Source organism: Narcine bancroftii, chromosome 5, assembly GCF_036971445.1.
Source record: "Narcine bancroftii isolate sNarBan1 chromosome 5, sNarBan1.hap1, whole genome shotgun sequence".
NCBI classification, from domain to species: Eukaryota; Metazoa; Chordata; class Chondrichthyes; order Torpediniformes; family Narcinidae; genus Narcine; species Narcine bancroftii.
In genome coordinates, this window is record NC_091473.1 from 187,587,432 (window position 1) to 187,605,483 (window position 18,052).

The 18,052-nt window shown below is 50.6% G+C and overlaps 2 protein-coding genes across 7 annotated transcripts; one reads left to right on the top strand and one right to left on the bottom strand.

Annotated features, from left to right (window-relative positions):
• Positions 1 to 578: 578 nt before the first annotated feature.
• On the top strand, positions 579 to 6,032 carry lysmd1 (LysM, putative peptidoglycan-binding, domain containing 1). 4 transcript variants are annotated; one of them, XM_069940233.1, is made up of 4 exons: positions 579 to 906; positions 2,028 to 2,291; positions 3,001 to 3,192; positions 5,654 to 6,032. In XM_069940233.1, exons 1-3 carry the CDS (start codon positions 724 to 726, stop codon positions 3,154 to 3,156), a joined length of 603 nt encoding a protein of 200 aa, XP_069796334.1. In that variant the 5' UTR covers positions 579 to 723; the 3' UTR covers positions 3,157 to 3,192; positions 5,654 to 6,032. The 4 variants fall into 4 exon arrangements, with proteins under 4 accessions (XP_069796334.1, XP_069796333.1, XP_069796336.1 ...); XM_069940232.1 differs by having other exon boundaries at positions 580 to 906; positions 2,998 to 3,192; XM_069940235.1 differs by having other exon boundaries at positions 583 to 906; positions 2,028 to 2,287.
• Positions 6,033 to 8,654: 2,622 nt separating this feature from the next.
• tnfaip8l2b (tumor necrosis factor, alpha-induced protein 8-like 2b) lies at positions 8,655 to 14,379 on the bottom strand. 3 transcript variants are annotated; one of them, XM_069940237.1, is made up of 2 exons: positions 14,277 to 14,379; positions 8,655 to 10,151 (listed from the first exon to the last, which is right to left on the bottom strand). In XM_069940237.1, exon 2 carries the CDS (start codon positions 10,143 to 10,145, stop codon positions 9,585 to 9,587), a length of 561 nt encoding a protein of 186 aa, XP_069796338.1. In that variant the 5' UTR covers positions 10,146 to 10,151; positions 14,277 to 14,379; the 3' UTR covers positions 8,655 to 9,584. The 3 variants fall into 3 exon arrangements, with proteins under 3 accessions (XP_069796338.1, XP_069796337.1, XP_069796339.1); XM_069940236.1 differs by lacking the exon at positions 14,277 to 14,379 and adding an exon at positions 12,161 to 12,572; XM_069940238.1 differs by lacking the exon at positions 14,277 to 14,379 and adding an exon at positions 11,117 to 11,405.
• Positions 14,380 to 18,052: the final 3,673 nt, after the last annotated feature.

Here is an 18,052-nt window from a genome sequence, read left to right on the forward strand (position 1 = left end):
CTAGTTTGACCTTAAAAATGACTGATAAAAGTTTGAAAGGGATTATTTTCCAACGGCCAGAGCAGCGAAGCCTCGAAAATGTCACATCGGAACAGAAGCCCGACTTTGGAAATATGTGCCCTGTGCAGCACTTAAAGTCCCCTTTATTTGTCGTTCGAACCGTGCTCTAAAGATGGCATTTCTCCAGGAACGCGGAGCAGATTTGCCTAAACATTGAAATATTAAACTATTACGGTATTATACAGTAAACATCCATGCTAGATGATCCGCGTCTTCCCGTTCATGGTCATAAAAGCCTATTGGTCAGGTAACTTCTAGCCTTCAAACATGCATCACGATGGCAACGAGTCTCAACATTGGGTTCAGCCCCAAGGATTTTGGTAACAAATTAATATTAGAGGCTGAAGATTAGACCCCTGGGAATTGTGGTGCATTTGACCGGGGCAGCAGGAACTACAACACCCAGCATGCACTGCGGCGATCCCTTTGACGGCCTCCAAATTAATAAATGCGGCGGATACAGTCGTTTCATCCTGTTTTTCCCTGACTGCCTTTGTTGAGGAGGATTTTGTTCCAATCATCGCCTTTTGCGAAGGGCGCCTGGCGCGGAGGCCGCTGGGAGCTGCAGTCCTGTGAGGGCGGGTTGGCGCAGGTCATTGAACTCCCGGCCTGCCCCACGCCGGCGGTGGGGGGGCCCGTCGCCCCGGGACGCGGCTGCTGTTGATGGCGAGCGGCGGCGGTTCCTCCTCGGCCTCGGAGCACGGGGCGCTGCGGGCTTCGGCCCAGAGCCGCTCCCGCTCGTACGGCAGCACGGCCCGGCTTCCCACTTCCCCCGGCCGACGCCAGGAGCACCGGCTGCGTCCCGGCGACACCCTGGCGGGGCTGGCGCTGCACTATGGAGTCAATGTGAGTGGCGGGGGCGGCGCTGTGCTACGGAGTCGGTGTGAGTGGCGGGGGCGGGGGACGCGTGCCCTGAACCGGGGGCGTGCACTGAGGGTGCGAGGGGCGTACACTGAGGATGCGAGGGGGCGTGCACTGAGGGTGCGAGGGGGCGTGCACTGGGGCAAGTGGCGCACACAGGGGTGTGAGGGATACGCACCAGGGTGTGGCAGTGTGTGCATCGGTGTATGGGCACATGCACTGGGGTATGGGGATGCACTGGAGCAAGGGGGGCGTGCACTGGGGTGTGCTCTGGTAGCCAGGGGAAGGGGAGTAACTGGAGGGTCATGGGTGTGCTCCAAGGATTGAGGGGGATGGTCCACTGGGTCAGGGAGGGCGATCATGGGGTCAGGGAGGGGTTCACGGGGTCAGAGAGGGTGGTCACTGGGTCGGGGGAGGGGACACTGGATTGGTCAGATAATGGCCAAACAGGCAAGGGTTGGAGTGAGTCCTTCCCTGTGTCCATGCCTCTCCTGGACAGATGCAGATGGAGGCCAAGGCGGAAGGGGAGGGGATTGACAATGGACTCAAATCTGTCCCCATGGGGTGGGGTTCACACACACGCATACACACCTAGAAACACACACAGTCACAGCCAGAGACAGACACACCCACACATAGTCACAGACACTCTCACACACACAAAGTACATGCACATGCAGACAGACACACCCACGCAGACGGAAACACACACACTCCCACAGCCAGAGACAGACACACTCACTCACACATACTCGCAGGCACTCACACACAGTCACAGCCAGAGAGACACACCCACACAGACTCACACTCTCACACACACAAACACACACACACAATCACAGCTAGACTCACACACAGACTGTCACACACTAACATACACAAATGCAGTGATGTTCTGAGTGTCATTCACCTTCTGACCTCGAGCAGAGCAGCTCCCATTCCCTGCTGTGATGCACCCAGTGAGACTGTTCTCCATAGTGCCCTGTTGCAGGTTGTTAAGGGACGGGTGGGGCAGAAGTGGGGGAGGGGAGGAATCGGCCCAGACCCTTCAGTTTATGAAGGGGGTGCCCCTCACTCCGCCACCATTTTCTTTCCCCCGCCTTCAGACGGAGCAGATCAGGAGGGAGAATCGCTTGCACACCAATGACTCCATCTTCCTGAAAGACGTGCTGTGGATTCCGGCGGTTGGGAAGGAGTATGTCAGCAGGATGGAGTCCAACACTGAGGGGGCTAGGAGTCTAGCAGGGGATACGGAAACTGAGCCAGATCCCGAACTGTCTGCCACGGAGTTCCTCAGGAGGCTCGATGCCCGCATCACTCAATCGAAGGCGGCCGCGCTCCAGAAGCTGAGAGAAGAGGGTGACCGGTGGGTAAGGAGGGCATGGGCGTGATCTTTCTCCCCCATCAAATCCACCCCCCAACTCAGGCGTGGGATCTTCCTGTGATCAGTGAAGGCAATGCTCCCTCCACACTGTCCTGTCACACACTCCCGGGGTCAGACACAGGGTTAAGCTCCCTCCACACCATCCCATCACACACTCCCGGGGTCAGACACAGAGTGAAGCTCCCTCCACACCGTCCCGTCACACACTCCCGGGTTCAGACACAGAGTGAAGCTCCCTCCATTCTGTCCAACCACACACTCCCGGGGTCAGACACAGAGTGAAGCTCCCTCCACACCATCCCGTCATACACTCCCGGGGTCAGACACAGAGTGAAGCTCCCTCCGCGCCGTCCCATCACACACTCCCGGGGTCAGACACAGAGTGAAGCTCCCTCCACACCGTACCATCACACACTCCCGGGGTCAGACACAGAGTGAAGCTCCCTCCACACCGTACCATCACACACTCCCGGGGTCAGACACAGAGTGAAGCTCCCTCCACACCATCCCGTCACACACTCCCGGGTCAGACACAAGTGAAGTTCCCTCTTCTCTATCCCATCACACGGTCCTGGAGTCAGGAGTTATCAGGTCAAGGGCCCTGATGCTTTACCAGAGGAGGGGTAGAGGAGAGGGGTGGGGGCTTGAGACCCCGTGGTTCCATCTGATCCTGATATCCTTTCCATTCTTAGCAGGTCAGATGGGAACTGCCCCTCCAGTGTTATACGGCAGCAGTCGCTCCTGGGACCAGCACGCCTCACAGAAACTGCCCGGGTCACCCGCCTGCGGGACGTGGAGGACCGCATCTTCGACCTTTGACCCTCCGGTCGGACGTTCTCCCACAGAGTTAACAGGCGGAGGCACCAGTCCAGTGCCATTCACAGCAGGCAAGGAGCTGCCCACGGGTGGAACCAGCCAAGAAGAGCGAGCTGGGCTCGCTGAGGAGATTTGGGTCAGAGTGCCAGCTCATCGACTGTGTGGGTGGCGGTGTGAGTGGTTGTGTGTGTCAGTGAGTGGGTGTGTGTATGAGTGGGAGTATTTGGGTGTGTGTGTGTGTAAGTTTGGGTGTGTGTTCATGGGTATGTATGAGTGTGTCTGTGTGTGTATGTCTGTGGGTGTGAGTGATCGCCACATCAACACCAGATTCTACCCCCTTAACCTATCTCCGAGAGGGTTGGGAGGGGGGGGTAGAATTGATTTAAAACAGCTGGTAACCTGCAGACCCTGATGGTAGGGGGAGTGGCGGGGAACAGGATCCCTGTGTGAGAAAGATCCGTCAGGTCGACAGGGGTGAAGTGGATACACCTGGGTTGGGGAATTCGGTCCTCGGGAACAGCAATCCAGGGGGAATCCGTCGATTGCTGCTCCTTGAATGGGCTGTTGAAGGGATCCTCGATACCCTGCTCGATGTAGGTGCACACTGCAAAACCAGGGATACTGGGAAAGGTGTGTGTCTATTGCCATCAACCCCAGACAGCTGACTCCATGGGAGAGAGTGATCCGCCTGGCGTTCCCCACCCCACCACCAGCAGTACCGCAGATGCCAGCACTGCTGCTCTCTCCCCTCCACGCCCGGCTCTGAGCCTCGAACTGCCCTGTGCAGGGATCTCAGCTCCACGGAGCCAGCAGGTTTGGCAATCCTTTGCCAGCATGCAACCCCCTGCCATTGACAATGGGGAAGAAATCTGTCTTCCCCCCCCCCCCCCCCCGATTACCCGAACGTTATGGAAAACCCAACCCACCCTCCAGAGACATTTTGCTGCTTCACCCCAGAGACTTTCTCCCTTTTCTTTACAAAAACCCACCCCCTTTTTATTTATGCAATGAGAAATCCCAGAGCTAAACAAGAAAGTCCTCAGAGGGTAGTTCCCAAACGCACCAGAGAAACTCAGCGGGTCACACGGTGTCCTGAGGGGGGTAAAGGGGAACCAACGATTTGGGCCTGAGCCCTTCGTCCGAGGTGAGCAGAATGCAAGCAGGTACCAAGATGAAATGGTGGAGGAGGGAGGGTGGGAGGGAGGAGAGAGGAAGGGGGAGTAAAGGAGGGGGAAGAGGCTGGGGAGGAGAACAGAAAAGGGGCAGGGGAGGAGATGAGTCGAGGCAGGGAAGGGGCAGGGAGAGAAGGGCAGGGTGGAAGGGGGAGGGGAGGAGGGAGGAAGGGGCAGAGGAGAAGAAAGGGGCAGGGCAGGAGAGGGAGGAAGGGGAGAAGAGGAGAGAGGAAAGGGGAGGGTAGGAGAAAAATGCTGAGGTGTTGGGGGGAGGTAGCTCTCCGAATGGAGAGGGAAAGGGATGGGAGCTGGAGGACAGGAAATAGAAGGATGGGGAAAGAGGGAGACACGGGATGGGGTTTAACAGAAACCAGAAAAGTCGATGTTAATGCCATATGGTTGGACGGTGCCCAGACAGAATATGTGTGGCTCCAATTTCCAGGTAAGCTCGGTTTGACAGTGCATGAGGCCAGGGACAGACAAGTCGATGTGGGACTGGGGCAGGCAATTGGAACGGTTGGCCACTGGCAGATCGCCAGTATTACAGAGGGCAGAGCCGAGGTGGTCAAGGAAGCGATCTCCCAGTCTGTGTCCAGTCTCTCCAATGTAGAGGAAGCCAGAACAGGAGCTGTTCCCTGTCTCCACCCCCTCTCCATTCTGAGAACTAGCCCTTTCCCCATCACCTCACCTCTTCAACCTTCCCACCCTTATCCACCTGTATCCTCTGACCTATCGTGCTCCTCTCCTGCCTCCCCTCCTCTCCTCCCCTGGCCCTTCCTACCTCCCCACCCTTCCTTTTTATTTCAGGTGCTTGTCTGTGTTTTTGCTAACACCCTGACTATGGGCACAGGCCATAAATGTGTGTTCGGCAACCTTTTACTTGCTATGGATATTGTGTGACCTGCTGCGTTTCTCTGCCTCCTTTATCCTGTTGACTGAGAAATTACGGCCCTGTTTTCACAGATGTGATGGAGCGCTTTCCCTGAAGTAACAGAGAGAGGGTGGGAGAAACCCAGAGGAAGAGGGGAGAGAGAGAGAGAGAGAGATGGAGGTAGAACAAGAGAGGAAGAGCAAGCAATAGAGACAGGGAGGAGAGAGAGGATCCCAGCTCACTCCTGGACACCAAGCGCCCCTCCTCCCCTTCCACTCTGCCATGACCTCCCCCCCCACCCTCTTATCTGCCTGGCAGGGATCGAGGCGCTCCACCTGCACTCAAATAGCCACCCTCGCAGGCTGGTGGGCGGCCAGATACCGGGAGGACCCAGTGGGTTGGGCAGCTTTGACGGAAAGGCGATAGACAGTCGATGTTTGGGACCTGCAGAAAAGCCTCTAATGTCCCACCGTCTCTCGCCTTCACTAGGGTCGCTGATTTCGGCCCGTCTTCATTCCATTGTCTGCAGACTCCCATCGGGTGACAAGTAACGTCATACAACATCAGTAACACTCCAAGTGAGAATTTACACCCCCATGATCACTCACAGGAAACAGTAATAGGGATGTCATTTTTATTTATTGGCTGAAGTGAACTGAGAAAATCCTAGGTGCACTGCACACCAGGCTTGTGGACACCTGAGGATATCTGTGGAAAGCAAGATGTCGAATTAAAGACTCCCGACGGCACTCTCGAAACTTGTTTCTCCAACCGCTGCCTCAGAGGGACCACTGGATGCAGGATGCAGGCAATTATTGTACAAAATGGTTTATTATCAAATAAAATTATTTACACAGGTTTGATTCAAGTTAAATTTGCATTTTCCTTTTTGATGAGAGCAGTTTCCAGACAGAATGGAGGGGTCTGACACAGAGGGAAGCTCCCTCCACACCAGCCCAACACCCACTCCTGGGGTCAGACATAGAGTGAAGCTCCCTCTGCACCGTCCCGTCACACACTCCCAAGGTCAAACACAGAGGGAAGCTCACTCTGCACCGTCCCGTCACACACTCCCAAGGTCAAACACAGAGGGAAGCTCACTCTGCACAGTCCCATCACACACTCCCGGGGCCAGACACAGAGTGAAGGTCCCTCCAAAACATCCTGGCAATATCTTCGTTTTGTTAATCTTTGCACCCTCTTTTGAAGAAGACTCACACAGGTACCATTTAATAGTATCCCGTCCAGAACATTCCATGTGGGGTGGTACCGCCCAGCCCGAGACCACTAGAAAGTGTGGAGGGTTGTGATTGTGGCGCTGAACATTATATCCCTTTCCCACCATGCACCCACCCCGTCCACACCTCATCACATCCCCTCCCCTCCATCGACCCTGTCTACACCTCATCACACCTCCCCCCCCACCCCCCACCCCCTCACCTCTTCCTGTTCCCTTTAAGATGTGCGGATGCAATCAGCGTCCAAAGGGAATTAATGTGCACTCAAAAGGTTAGTTACCTAAAATAATATAGTAATTAATAATTATACTTATTGAAAAAATCTCTAAGTGAACTGTTTCTGTTAACTTGTAATCATACTTGGTTTAAAAATTGCCAGTACAATTTTATTAGCCGTGAGAGAGGCTGTGTCAAAATCATTTGGAAACATTTCCAAGTTTACATTTGCACAAGCATTCCGTGGGCACAGACCTTTGTCACAGGAAAAGAACTTGCACATCATCAGATGCTTGCACACGCTGACTATATTTAAAAATTAAAGGGAACATTGCCCATCATCTTTCCCCCTCCCCCCCATTTGACCCCATCTACACCTCATCACACCCCGTCCCCTCCATTGACCCCATCTACACCTCATACCCCCTCCCCTCCATCAACCCTGTCCACACCCCGTCCCCTCCATTGACCTCATCATACTCCCTCCCCTCCATCAACCCTGTCCACACCTCATTATCCCTTCCCTCCATTAACCCCATCCACACCTCATCACAGCCCCTCCCCTACATTGACCCCATCCACACCTCATCACAGCCCCTCTCCATCGACCGCCTACACCTCCTCCCCTTCTTCGCCCATCTACACCTCATCACACCCCGTCCCCTCCATTGACCCCATCTACACCTCATCACCCCCTCCCTCCATTGACCGTCTACAACAGCTCCTCAGGAATGCTGCCGTCACCTTAATCAATCCATCCGACCTTGGTCGCACCCTCTCCCCCCCACCCCATTGGGTGGATGATTGTCAAGCTCGAAAGCCTCGCTCCGTTTCAACTGATCTCCCTCGGCAACCTGCTCCTCTGCCCTGCATCTTACCTGGCATGCTAGGAACGGGAATACCGGCATAGACTGCTTGCTGGCCCAACTTCTTCACCTGCGTCTCTTGGGGTGAGGGGAGAGAAGCAAGTTGACAGCCTTTCCCTTTGGAGTAATGAAAGCTGAAGCTGTTCTAATGAAGGTGCACAAGACTTTTGGAGGGGGTCGTCCATTTCTGGGGAGGCTGCAAAGCCCAGAGGACATAATTTTGAAAGTTTATTTTTAAACAGAGTGGGGGCCGGAAATGCGCTGCTGGGAGGGATGGAAGGAGGCTGCAACAGGGGCATTTGACAGACTCCATAGGCCCATGGACGTAAAACAAATGGAGGGTAATGGGTGAGGGAGGGAAGGGTGACACGGTCAGGGCAACACTGTATACAGCACCAGCCAGCAGGGTTCAAATCCCATTTGGGGGGGGGGGTGGGGTGTGGTGCGCTGTTAGACAGAATCAGACACACACACACAAGGTCAAGACTGTACAACAGTCTTTAATCCACAAAGATTTCCACAGAGCCAGGCTGGCTGTGGCTGCAGCAACTCTGAGTGTGGCCTCAGGAGGCCGGCACAGGCTTATATCACGGAGGGTGATTGACACCTGACTGGGTGGGGCTTGATCCATTCAGGCTGACTGATTGACAGCCGGCCAGGTGTTGTCCTGTCCCCTCACACTCCTGCAGGTAAAGAGGTTGCCCCCTGCAGTAGGCCGGTGATGTACCACCACAGGGGGACTGCATGGGCCGAGAGGCAGAAAGGGGCTGGCTGTGCTGGGTGTTCCGTGAAATTGAAGGGGGGGTGGTGAGTTTCCCAGTTGGCTGTCCGAGAAACAATATGCTGGGTGGTGGGGGTGGGGGGAGTGGGATCCTGTGGTTCAATCAGCATCTGGGGAGGAGGTGGGGAAGGGTCTTTCTGGGACCCCTCCATTGAGCAGGAGGGGAGACGGTGATGGGGGGGGGAGGCTGTTGATTGGCAAGTGCTGGACACCAAACGTCACCCTCTCCTTCCCTCCCACTGATGTACTAGTTTTCTTCTGAATCCCTCCACCCCCCCCCACTGCCACGTGAAGCTCAATGGCCCACCCCTCAACAAAATGGCTGCCAGCCTCTGCCGCCATTTTGGAGTTTTATATATTCACTGTACAGAGAGGAGTCAACAGGGGACTTCATTCAGACAGATTTTCCAGCATTTTAACATGGGGGGCCACACCAAAAAAAAAATCACAGTCTTAGTAACTGCTCCTGTACTCAGCCGGGCAACCGTGGTGCCATCACCTCCCGTTGTCCCAGTAACCATTGTTGTCGCCTCTGTCCTGGCCTGGGATCACCATAACTGGGCAATTGGTGGGGTGGGGGGTGGAGGGTGTTTGCCTCAGGGTCTTGGGAAAGAGGAGGGGCTGGAAGAGGAGAGGAGGTGGTGTTGAGGAAAGGGGAGGTGAGGGGGAAGGGGGCACAGGAGGGGGAGGGGAAGGGGGCACAGGAGGGGGAGGGGAAGGGGGTACGAGAGGGAGGTGAGGGAGGAGGGGGCCCAGTATTTGACTGAAAGCCGGGTTTATTTGGAGAGTGGAAGCAGAGGGAGAGAGGAAGGGGCAGAGGTGGAGGAAAGGGAGCATGGATAGCGGAGGAGAGTTGGAGGTGGAGGAGAGAGGGGCAGTGGAGGAGTCAGAGGGTGGGGGTGGTGGGAGGAGAGGTGGAGACAGGGAGAGGTGGTGGAGGGAGGTAGGGAGAGGAGGGGTGGTAGCAGTGGGAGGGAGGGAGGGGTGGGGGAGCCTGAGAGGAGGCAGAGGGAGGAGAGCTTGAGGGAGGGTGAGCAGTGGTGGGGGAGGGCATGAGGAAGAGAAGCAGATGGAGGGGGTAGGGGAGGGGATGCTGAGGGGGAGGGGAGGGGGTCAGAGGGAGGCAGGGTGTGGAGGGGAGGACAGGAGGAGAATCGGGGCAGGGGAGGAGATGCTGAGGGGGAGGGTGGAGGGAGGCAGGGTGAGGAGGTGGAGGGAGGAGGAAGGGTGAGGAGAGGGAGGCAGGGGAGAAGATATTGAGGCAGAAGGAGGCAGGGTGAGGAGACACAGAGGAAGGGGAGAACCAGGACACGGCATCTCTATAGTGTCCCCTCCTCCAGCAGTTTATTGAGTCCCTCACAGATCTTCTTCAGGTGGGGTCCATAGGGGTCCCCGGGGCTGTAGAGCTTCGTCAGGAGGTCAGGGTTGGCGAAGTGATTGAAGACGTGCCTGATGCGGCCATGGGACTTGGGCGTGAGGTGCTTTGCCACCAGTTTCAGCAGGAGGTCCCTGCACTCTGTCAGCAGGTCCACCATAATGCTGTACTCAAAGGTGAAGGCCACCTCATGGAAGCTGATCATGGTCATGGCGCCTCGCCGCAGCTTCCTCCGAAAGTCCTCAGCTAGGTCCAGCTCGTCCTGGCTGAACTGCTGGTGCCGGTAAAGCACTCCGATCTTCACCGCCACCTTCACCAGGTCCTTCAGCACCTTCTGCGACTCGGCCTTGTTGCCTGTGAACTCCTTGGACACCCGGTGGAGCTCATCAAGTATCTCACCACTGGTGTCATCAATGAAGAGGTTCGCCAAGGTCTTCGACGCCATCCTGCTGAGGACCTTCTTCTGGGTGCGGAGAGCCAGGTCCTTGGAATTAAACTGGTCCATTCTGGCCTGGGATAGAAGGGGAGGAGGAGGGGGGAGAAAGTAAAACCTGGCATCACCTCTGTTGTGGGGGGAAGGAAAACCCGGCATTGGGTCCGGAGTTGGGGGAGGGATAAGGGGGAATAAAATAAAACCCAGCATCAGGTCCGGAGTGGGAAGATGTGGGAGGGTGAGGGGGAATAAAGTAAAACCCGGCATTGGATATGGAGTGGGGTGATATGGGGGTTAAGAGGGTGATAAAAGTAAAACCCGGCATCGGGACCAGAGTGGGGAGATGTGGGGGTGAGGGCGAATAAAGTAAAACCTAGCATCAAGGTCAGGAGTGGGGAGATTTTGGGGTAGGGGACAGGAAGAAAAACCCAGCATCGGCTCTGGAGTAGGGAAATGTGGGGGTGGGGGGGAAGGAAGTAAAACCTGGCATAGGATCCGGAGTGAGGAGATGTGAGGGGGAATAAAATAAAACCCGGGATCGGGTCCGGAGATGTGGGGGGGGGGTGAGGGGGAATAAAGTAAAACCCGGCATCAAGGTCAGGAGTGGGGAGATGTGGGGGTGGGGGGAGAAGGGAGTAAAACCCGGCATTAGATCTGGAGTAGGGAGATGTGGGGGTGAGGGGGAGAAGGGAGTAAAACCCGGCATTAGATCTGGAGTAGGGAGATGTGGGGGTGAGGGGGGAAAACCGAGCATCGGCTCTGGAGTGGGGGTGGGAGGAGGAAGTAAAACCCGGCATCAGCATTATACTTGTATATCTGACAATAATATCCCATCCCACAATTCTTTGCCTCCTTATGAACCTGCATCCTTGGATTTATACCCACAAGGTCCCTCTGCCCTACAGAACCTCCCAGTGCATTCAGTCTATGGGAATATCCTGGTGAACTAGTCCTCTCAAAGTCCATCGGCTCAATTAAAACCCGCCTGCTGCTGGAGCAGCCTGTCCTTTTGCCGCCTGAACACCCTCCATCAAAAACCTCACCAGTTCCTGTGTCACGCTCCAACCTCTGGTCTCAAGAGTAGTTCCTTCACAACAGCTATCAGGCTCTTGAATCACCCCCTTGCTCCACTGATCAGGGACTGCTCTGACCTCACAAAAAGACTGCTGGCACTATTGCAAAGTCACTTCTTTTTGCACAAGGATTACTGTGAAAATATATAATATCCATATATTTTACAATTCACTCCATTAAAGTTACTGTTATAGGTGGGTAATTTTTAGAAATACTTCCAGTAAACTTGTATACTGTATGCTGTGTATAACAATAAACTGATTATCATCTTCTTAATAATCTTCTCAACTGCATCTATATTGATGATGTCACACAAGGATCCCACACCAATCACATTCTCACTGATGATCTCACAGCAAAAATTCCAGCCAATCACATTCTCACTGATGATTTCACAGTAAAAATTCCAGCCAATTACTTTCACACTGATGATGTCACTGCAAGGATCCCAGCCAATCACATTCACAATGATGATGTCACAGCAAGGATCTCAGCCAATCACTCAAACACCAATGATGTCACAGTAAGGTTCCTGGCCAATTACATCCACACCAATGATGTCACACTAAAGATTCCGGCCAATCACATGAACACCAATGATGTCACAGTAAGTATCCCGGCAATAACATTCAAATTGATGATGTCACAGCAAGGTTCCCACCCAATCACATCCACATTAATGATGTCACAGCAAGGTTCCCACCCAATCACATCCACATCAATGATGTTACAGCAAGATTCCTGGCCAATCACATCCACATTGATGATGTTACAGCAAGGATTCTGGATTTGATTGCTGGAATACAGTTGTTCACTCAAACATCCCTCTGTTATGACTCTGGGAACCTCATTCCAATCCAACCTACTGTGGATCCCTCTTGTTCCATCTGTCTGGTGAAGTACAGATGTCTGTGTACACTACATCTATCACACCACCCCCATAGACACTCTTAACAGCAGGATCCCAGCACCAGGCTCTGGAACACTGTGTTCACAGGCTTACATTCACTTACCCTTCTCTCCCCTTCGAACATAATTCAGATCTAGATTGTCAACATGTGCTGAATGCCCACTTGTTGTAACCATTTGGACACTTGCCCTTGGGTACCTTCCTGAAGTCCGTGTATTTTAAATGTACAATGGTCCTCTTGTGACAGTGCAGAGGGAACGTCACTCTGTGTCTGACCCCGGGAGTGTGTGATAGGATGGTGTGGAGGGAGTTTCACTCCGTGTTTGACCACGGGAATGTGTGACGGGATGGTGCAGAGGGAGTTTCACCCCTGTGTCTGGCCCTGGGAGTGTGTGACAGGACAATGTGGAGGGAGCTTCACTCTGATCTCCATCTGTTGGTTTAAATGTGCTTGGATCAGCGTTCCTTTCCTTTCAAAGATCAAACTGCATCAAAGGCGAACTCAAGCAGCCACGTGTGTGGCCCAGGATGTGGTCTGCAAACCACAAAGGAAAACAGTCACAACAAGCCCCACAGAGAGACACTTCTGCGCTTGAAGTCTCATTTTCTTTGCATGTTTAATGAAATAAAAGCAATGTGAGAATTTCCTTTGGAAGTTGGGAAGTTATGCTCCATCCACAAGCGCAGGCCTGTACAGCTTTCACTCATTAATTGGGAAAGTGGGCCAATTTAAGGCACACAGAGACACTTGTGTCATTCCAAATGTGATTAAAGTTTCTCTCCATTGAGGATAAATGAGATAAATCTAAGGTCAGGCCAATGGGATTGTCATATCCATATCTGGGCTGACTATCCAAAACACACAGTGACCCAGGATAGTCACGGAGGAGATCGCTGTGTCAGCACCTGGGGATGGTCTGCATTGGGGAGGGGGTGGGGTTTGGTGGCTGGGGGCCCAACTGGGCAAGGAGATTTGGGCTGTGAGGAGAGCGGAGGGGATGATGGGGAGGTATCGATGGGAAGCCTCCCTCTATTCTGCTGCTTTGCTTGACCAGACAGTGAGTGGACCTTGGCTGTCTGTGCTCACGGCTGTGCGGCTGAGAACCTGCTAGGCGAGGTCGGTTCCTTTAATTGCCAGCTACCCCCCCACCACCCCCACCATCTCTGTAACCACCTCCATCCCCTACACGCCTCCCTGTCTCTGTAACCCCTTCCATTCCCAACACCCCTCCCTATCTCTGTAATCCTCTCCGGTCCCCTACACCCTCCCCCGTTTCTGTAACCTCCTCCAGTCCCCAACCCCTCCCTGTCTCTGTTACTCCCTCTGGTCCCCTACACCCCTCCCTGACTCTGTGCTCCCCTACACCCTCCCTGTCTCTGTAACCTCCTCTGTTCTCCTACACCCCTCCCTGTCTCTGTTACCCCCTCTGGTCCCCTATAACCCTCCCTATCCAGCATGTGATCAGGATCTTCTGCCCACACTCTTCCTGCTGAACACCAACACCCCACTTACACACATCTTGTTTTTTGTGCTACCTCATTTCCGTCAAATTCCCTCACCTTTGTGTTTAACGCATGCACCAGACACACACATGTGCACACACACACACACACACACACACACATGCATGCGCACAGACATAAACATGCACACAGACACAGACACACACACACACACACACACAGATAAACACACACGCTCACAAGACACACATGCACAGATAAATACAGACAGACACAGATAAATACACAAACACAGATAAAAACACACACATTCAAACACACAGTTTCACACACAGATTCATTTCAGACTGCACACACATATTTTCGTACCTGCACATTCTTGCCTATTCTCACACGCTTGCATACATCACACATCAATACAGTTATACACACTCTCACACATAAACAGTTGAGTGCACACTCACACACACACTTTCACAACTGCACATTCTTCCCTATTCTCACACCCGCATGCACCCACTCACACCTATAACACACCACTCTCCCTCTCACACAAACACACTGACACACCCGCTCACTTCCACACCCGGCTGACACCCCTGCCCCTCCACAGAGAACCCATGGCAGTGAGGTGGCATGCCACCTACCACTGCCCGTGACCCCCCCTTCCCTACGTGTTGCACCTCTCCACCCTCCTCCCACCCCCATTCCCCCCACAACCCACCAAATGTAAACCACAGAATGCCTTGGCCTACCTGTGTCCGCGAACCCTTCTGTCAGTTCGAACCTCTTCCTGGTTCCACAGACCGTGCAAAGGAAGCCACAGGGCTGACGCACAGGGCTGACGACATCTGCCAAGCTACACCCAACCAGAAAAAATTCCCCCCCCCACCCCCCACAACCACCACCACTTCCAGCAACATTCAGGGCCGATGGCCTGTCTCTTGTCACTGTGGAAACAGCCAGGCCTCACTGAAGCCCACACAACCCACCCTTCCTCTCGAGATCAAAATCTCAGCCGAATTTTGCTCAACTCTGCAAATAATGTTAGCATGCAACGTTATCTGACCTCCCCGGGTTCTTGCCGAGATCCCGAGGGGGTCACGAGGTTACCATTCGCTCTGGGCATATCAACTTCAGTGAGAAAAGGAAGACCTCCCTGCACTCTTATCTTGCTCAATATTCTACGATTCTGCTTCAGTTTAGTTTATAATTGTGCATTGGGAAACAAGAAAGGCTTGGTGAAAGCCTAAAATGGAAGGTCACGGTGGGGAGGGGGTTAAAAAAAAAAGCCTGGGCCTTTTCCTTGAGGGATGCACGAATGGGATTCCTAGAAGTGGTCGGTAGTCTCCTGTGCAGGGGAGGCAGCGGGTTAAGAGGAGATTTAGTGAGGGCATGCAGAGCCTTTTGCAGAGTTGGAGAATCAGTAACCAGAGGTTTAAGGGGGGGAAGGGGGAGAGATTTATCAGGTATGCGAGGGGTAACTTTTATAAAAAACCACAGAAGGTGGTGGGTGTATGGAACGGGCTATGGGAGGAGGGGGGATGAGGCAGAGACTTTTGCTTCATTCTGTGTCTGACCCCGGGAGTGTGTGATGGGACAGTGCAGAGGGAGCTTCACTCTGTGTTGACCCCGGGAGTATGTGATGGGATGGCGTAAAGGGAGCTTCGCCATGTGTCTGACCCCGGGGGTGTGTGACGGGATGGTGCAGAGGGAGCTTCACTCTGTGAATATATTCCAGTGCTACCCAGTGGATTGAGGGTTACACATTTTGAGTCTTCCAGTGAGGAGGATCCAGATGTCTCTCTCTCCACAAGTCTCGTTAATTTATTCTTATATCAAAATCGCTTGATTCCTTTTTCTTTTCTTTTTTTTAAATTTTTTATTTTTCACACCATAAATCACATTAACCATGATACACACTTTTTCCTTTTCACACATATACAGTGCCCATTTTCTCCCCCCCCCCCCCCACCTCCCTCCTCCCATCCCACCCTTCCTACATCCCCCCTCCCGTCCATTTAAGGTACAAAATCTAGGATACATTAAACCAGTCAGACAATGTTGTCATTCAATAAAAATACACCAGAAATTCCACTGAGTCCATTCTTTTCATTTCCTTTTCCTTCCGTTAACTTAGGTAGTGATTGTCCCCGGTAGGTTTTCGTAAGGCTTCCATATTTGTTCGAATATTTCAATATTATTTCTTAAACTATATGTTATTTTTTCTAATGGAATACATTTATTCATTTCTATATACCATTGTTGTATTTTCAAATTATCTTCCAATTTCCAGGTTGACATAATACATTTTTTTGCTACGGCTAGAGCTATCTTAACAAATCTTTTTTGTGCATCCTCCAAATCAATTCCAAATTCTTTGTTTTTTATGTTACTTAGGAGAAAGATCTCTGGATTCTTTGGTATATTGTTTTCTGTTATTTTATTTAATATCTGATTGAGATCTTCCCAAAATTTTTCTACTTTCTCACATGTCCAGATTGCATGAATTGTTGTTCCCATTTCTTTTTTACATCGAAAACATCTATCAGATACTGTTGGGTCCCATTTATTTAACTTTTGAGGTGTAATGTATAGCCTGTGTATCCAGTTATATTGTATCATACGTAACCTCGTATTTATTGTATTTCTCATCGTTCCAGAGCATAACTTCTCCCATGTTTCCTTTTTTATCTTTATATTTAAATCTTGTTCCCATTTTTGTTTAGTTTTACCATTTGTTTCCTCATTCTCCTTTTCTTGCAGTTTAATATACATATTTGTTATAAATCTTTTGATTATCATTGTATCTGTAATCACATATTCAAAGTTACTTCCATCCAGCAAACTCAAACTGCTTCCTAATTTATCCTTCAAGTAGGATCTCAATTGGTAATATGCCAGCGCTGTATCTTGAGTTATATTGTATTTATCTTTCATTTGTTCAAAGGATAATAATCTATTTCCTGAAAAACAATTTTCTATTCTTTTAATCCCTTTTTTCTCCCATTCTCTAAAGGAAAGGTTATCTATTGTAAAAGGGAGTAACTTGTTTTGCGTCAATATTAGTTTTGGTAATTGATAATTTGTTTTATTTCTTTCTACATGAATCTTCTTCCAAATATTGAGTAGATGATGTAATACTGGAGAACTTCTATGTTGTACCAATTTTTCATCCCATTTATATAATATGTGTTCAGGTATCTTTTCCCCTATTTTATCTAATTCTAATCTAGTCCAATCTGGCTTTTCCCTTGTTTGATAAAAATCTGATAGGTATCTTAATTGTGCGGCTCTATAATAATTTTTAAAGTTTGGCAGTTGTAAGCCTCCTTGTTTATACCATTCTGTTAATTTATCTAGTGCTATCCTCGGTTTCCCCCCTTTCCATAAAAATTTCCTTATTATTTTCTTTAACTCCTTGAAGAATTTCTCTGTCAAGTGTATTGGCAATGCCTGAAATAGGTATAATATCCTTGGAAAAATGTTCATTTTAATGCAGTTTATCCTTCCTATTAGTGTTAGTGGTAAATCTTTCCAATGCTCTAAATCGTCCTGTAATTTTTTCATTAGTGGATAATAATTGAGTTTATATAGTTGGCCGAGATTTTTATTTATTTGTACACCTAGGTATCTTATTGCTTGCATTTGCCATCTAAATGGTGATTCCTTCTTAAATTTTGAGAAATCCGCATTATTCATAGGCATTGCTTCACTTTTATTTACGTTGATCTTGTAACCCGACGCTTCTCCATATTCCTTCAATTTCTTATATAATTCTTTTATTGATAGTTCTGGTTCTGTTAAGTATACTATAACATCATCCGCAAATAAACTGATTTTATATTCCTTGTCTTTTATTTTTATCCCTTTTATATTATTTTCTGTTCTTATCTATTCTGCTAGTGGTTCTATAGCTAACGCAAACAATAAAGGTGATAGTGGGCATCCCTGCCGTGTTGACCTGCTTTAAGTTAAATTGCTTTGATACATGTCCATTTACTGTCACTTTCGCTAATGGTCCCTTATATAATGCTTTAATCCAATTAATATACTTCTCCGGTAAACTAAATTTTTGCAATACTTTGAACAAATAATTCCATTCTACTCTGTCAAAGGCCTTCTCTGCGTCTAAAGCAACTGCTACTGTTGGTGCTTTATTCCCTTCTACTGCATGAATTAAGTTAATAAATTTACAAATATTGTCTGTTGTGCGTCTTTTTTTGATAAATCCAGTTTGGTCTAGATTTACCATTTTCGGTACATACTTTGCTAATCTGCTTGCTAATAGTTTAGCTATTATCTTATAATCTGTGTTAAGTAAAGATATTGGTCTATATGACGCTGGTGTGAGTGGATCTTTCCCTTGCTTTAGAATTACTGTAATTATTGCTGTTTTACATGAATCTGGTAAGCTTTGTGTTTTATCAATCTGGTTGATTACTTCCAGGAGGGGCGGAATTAATAAGTCTTTAAATGTTTTATAGAATTCTATTGGGAATTCATCCTCTCCTGGTGTCTTATTATTTGG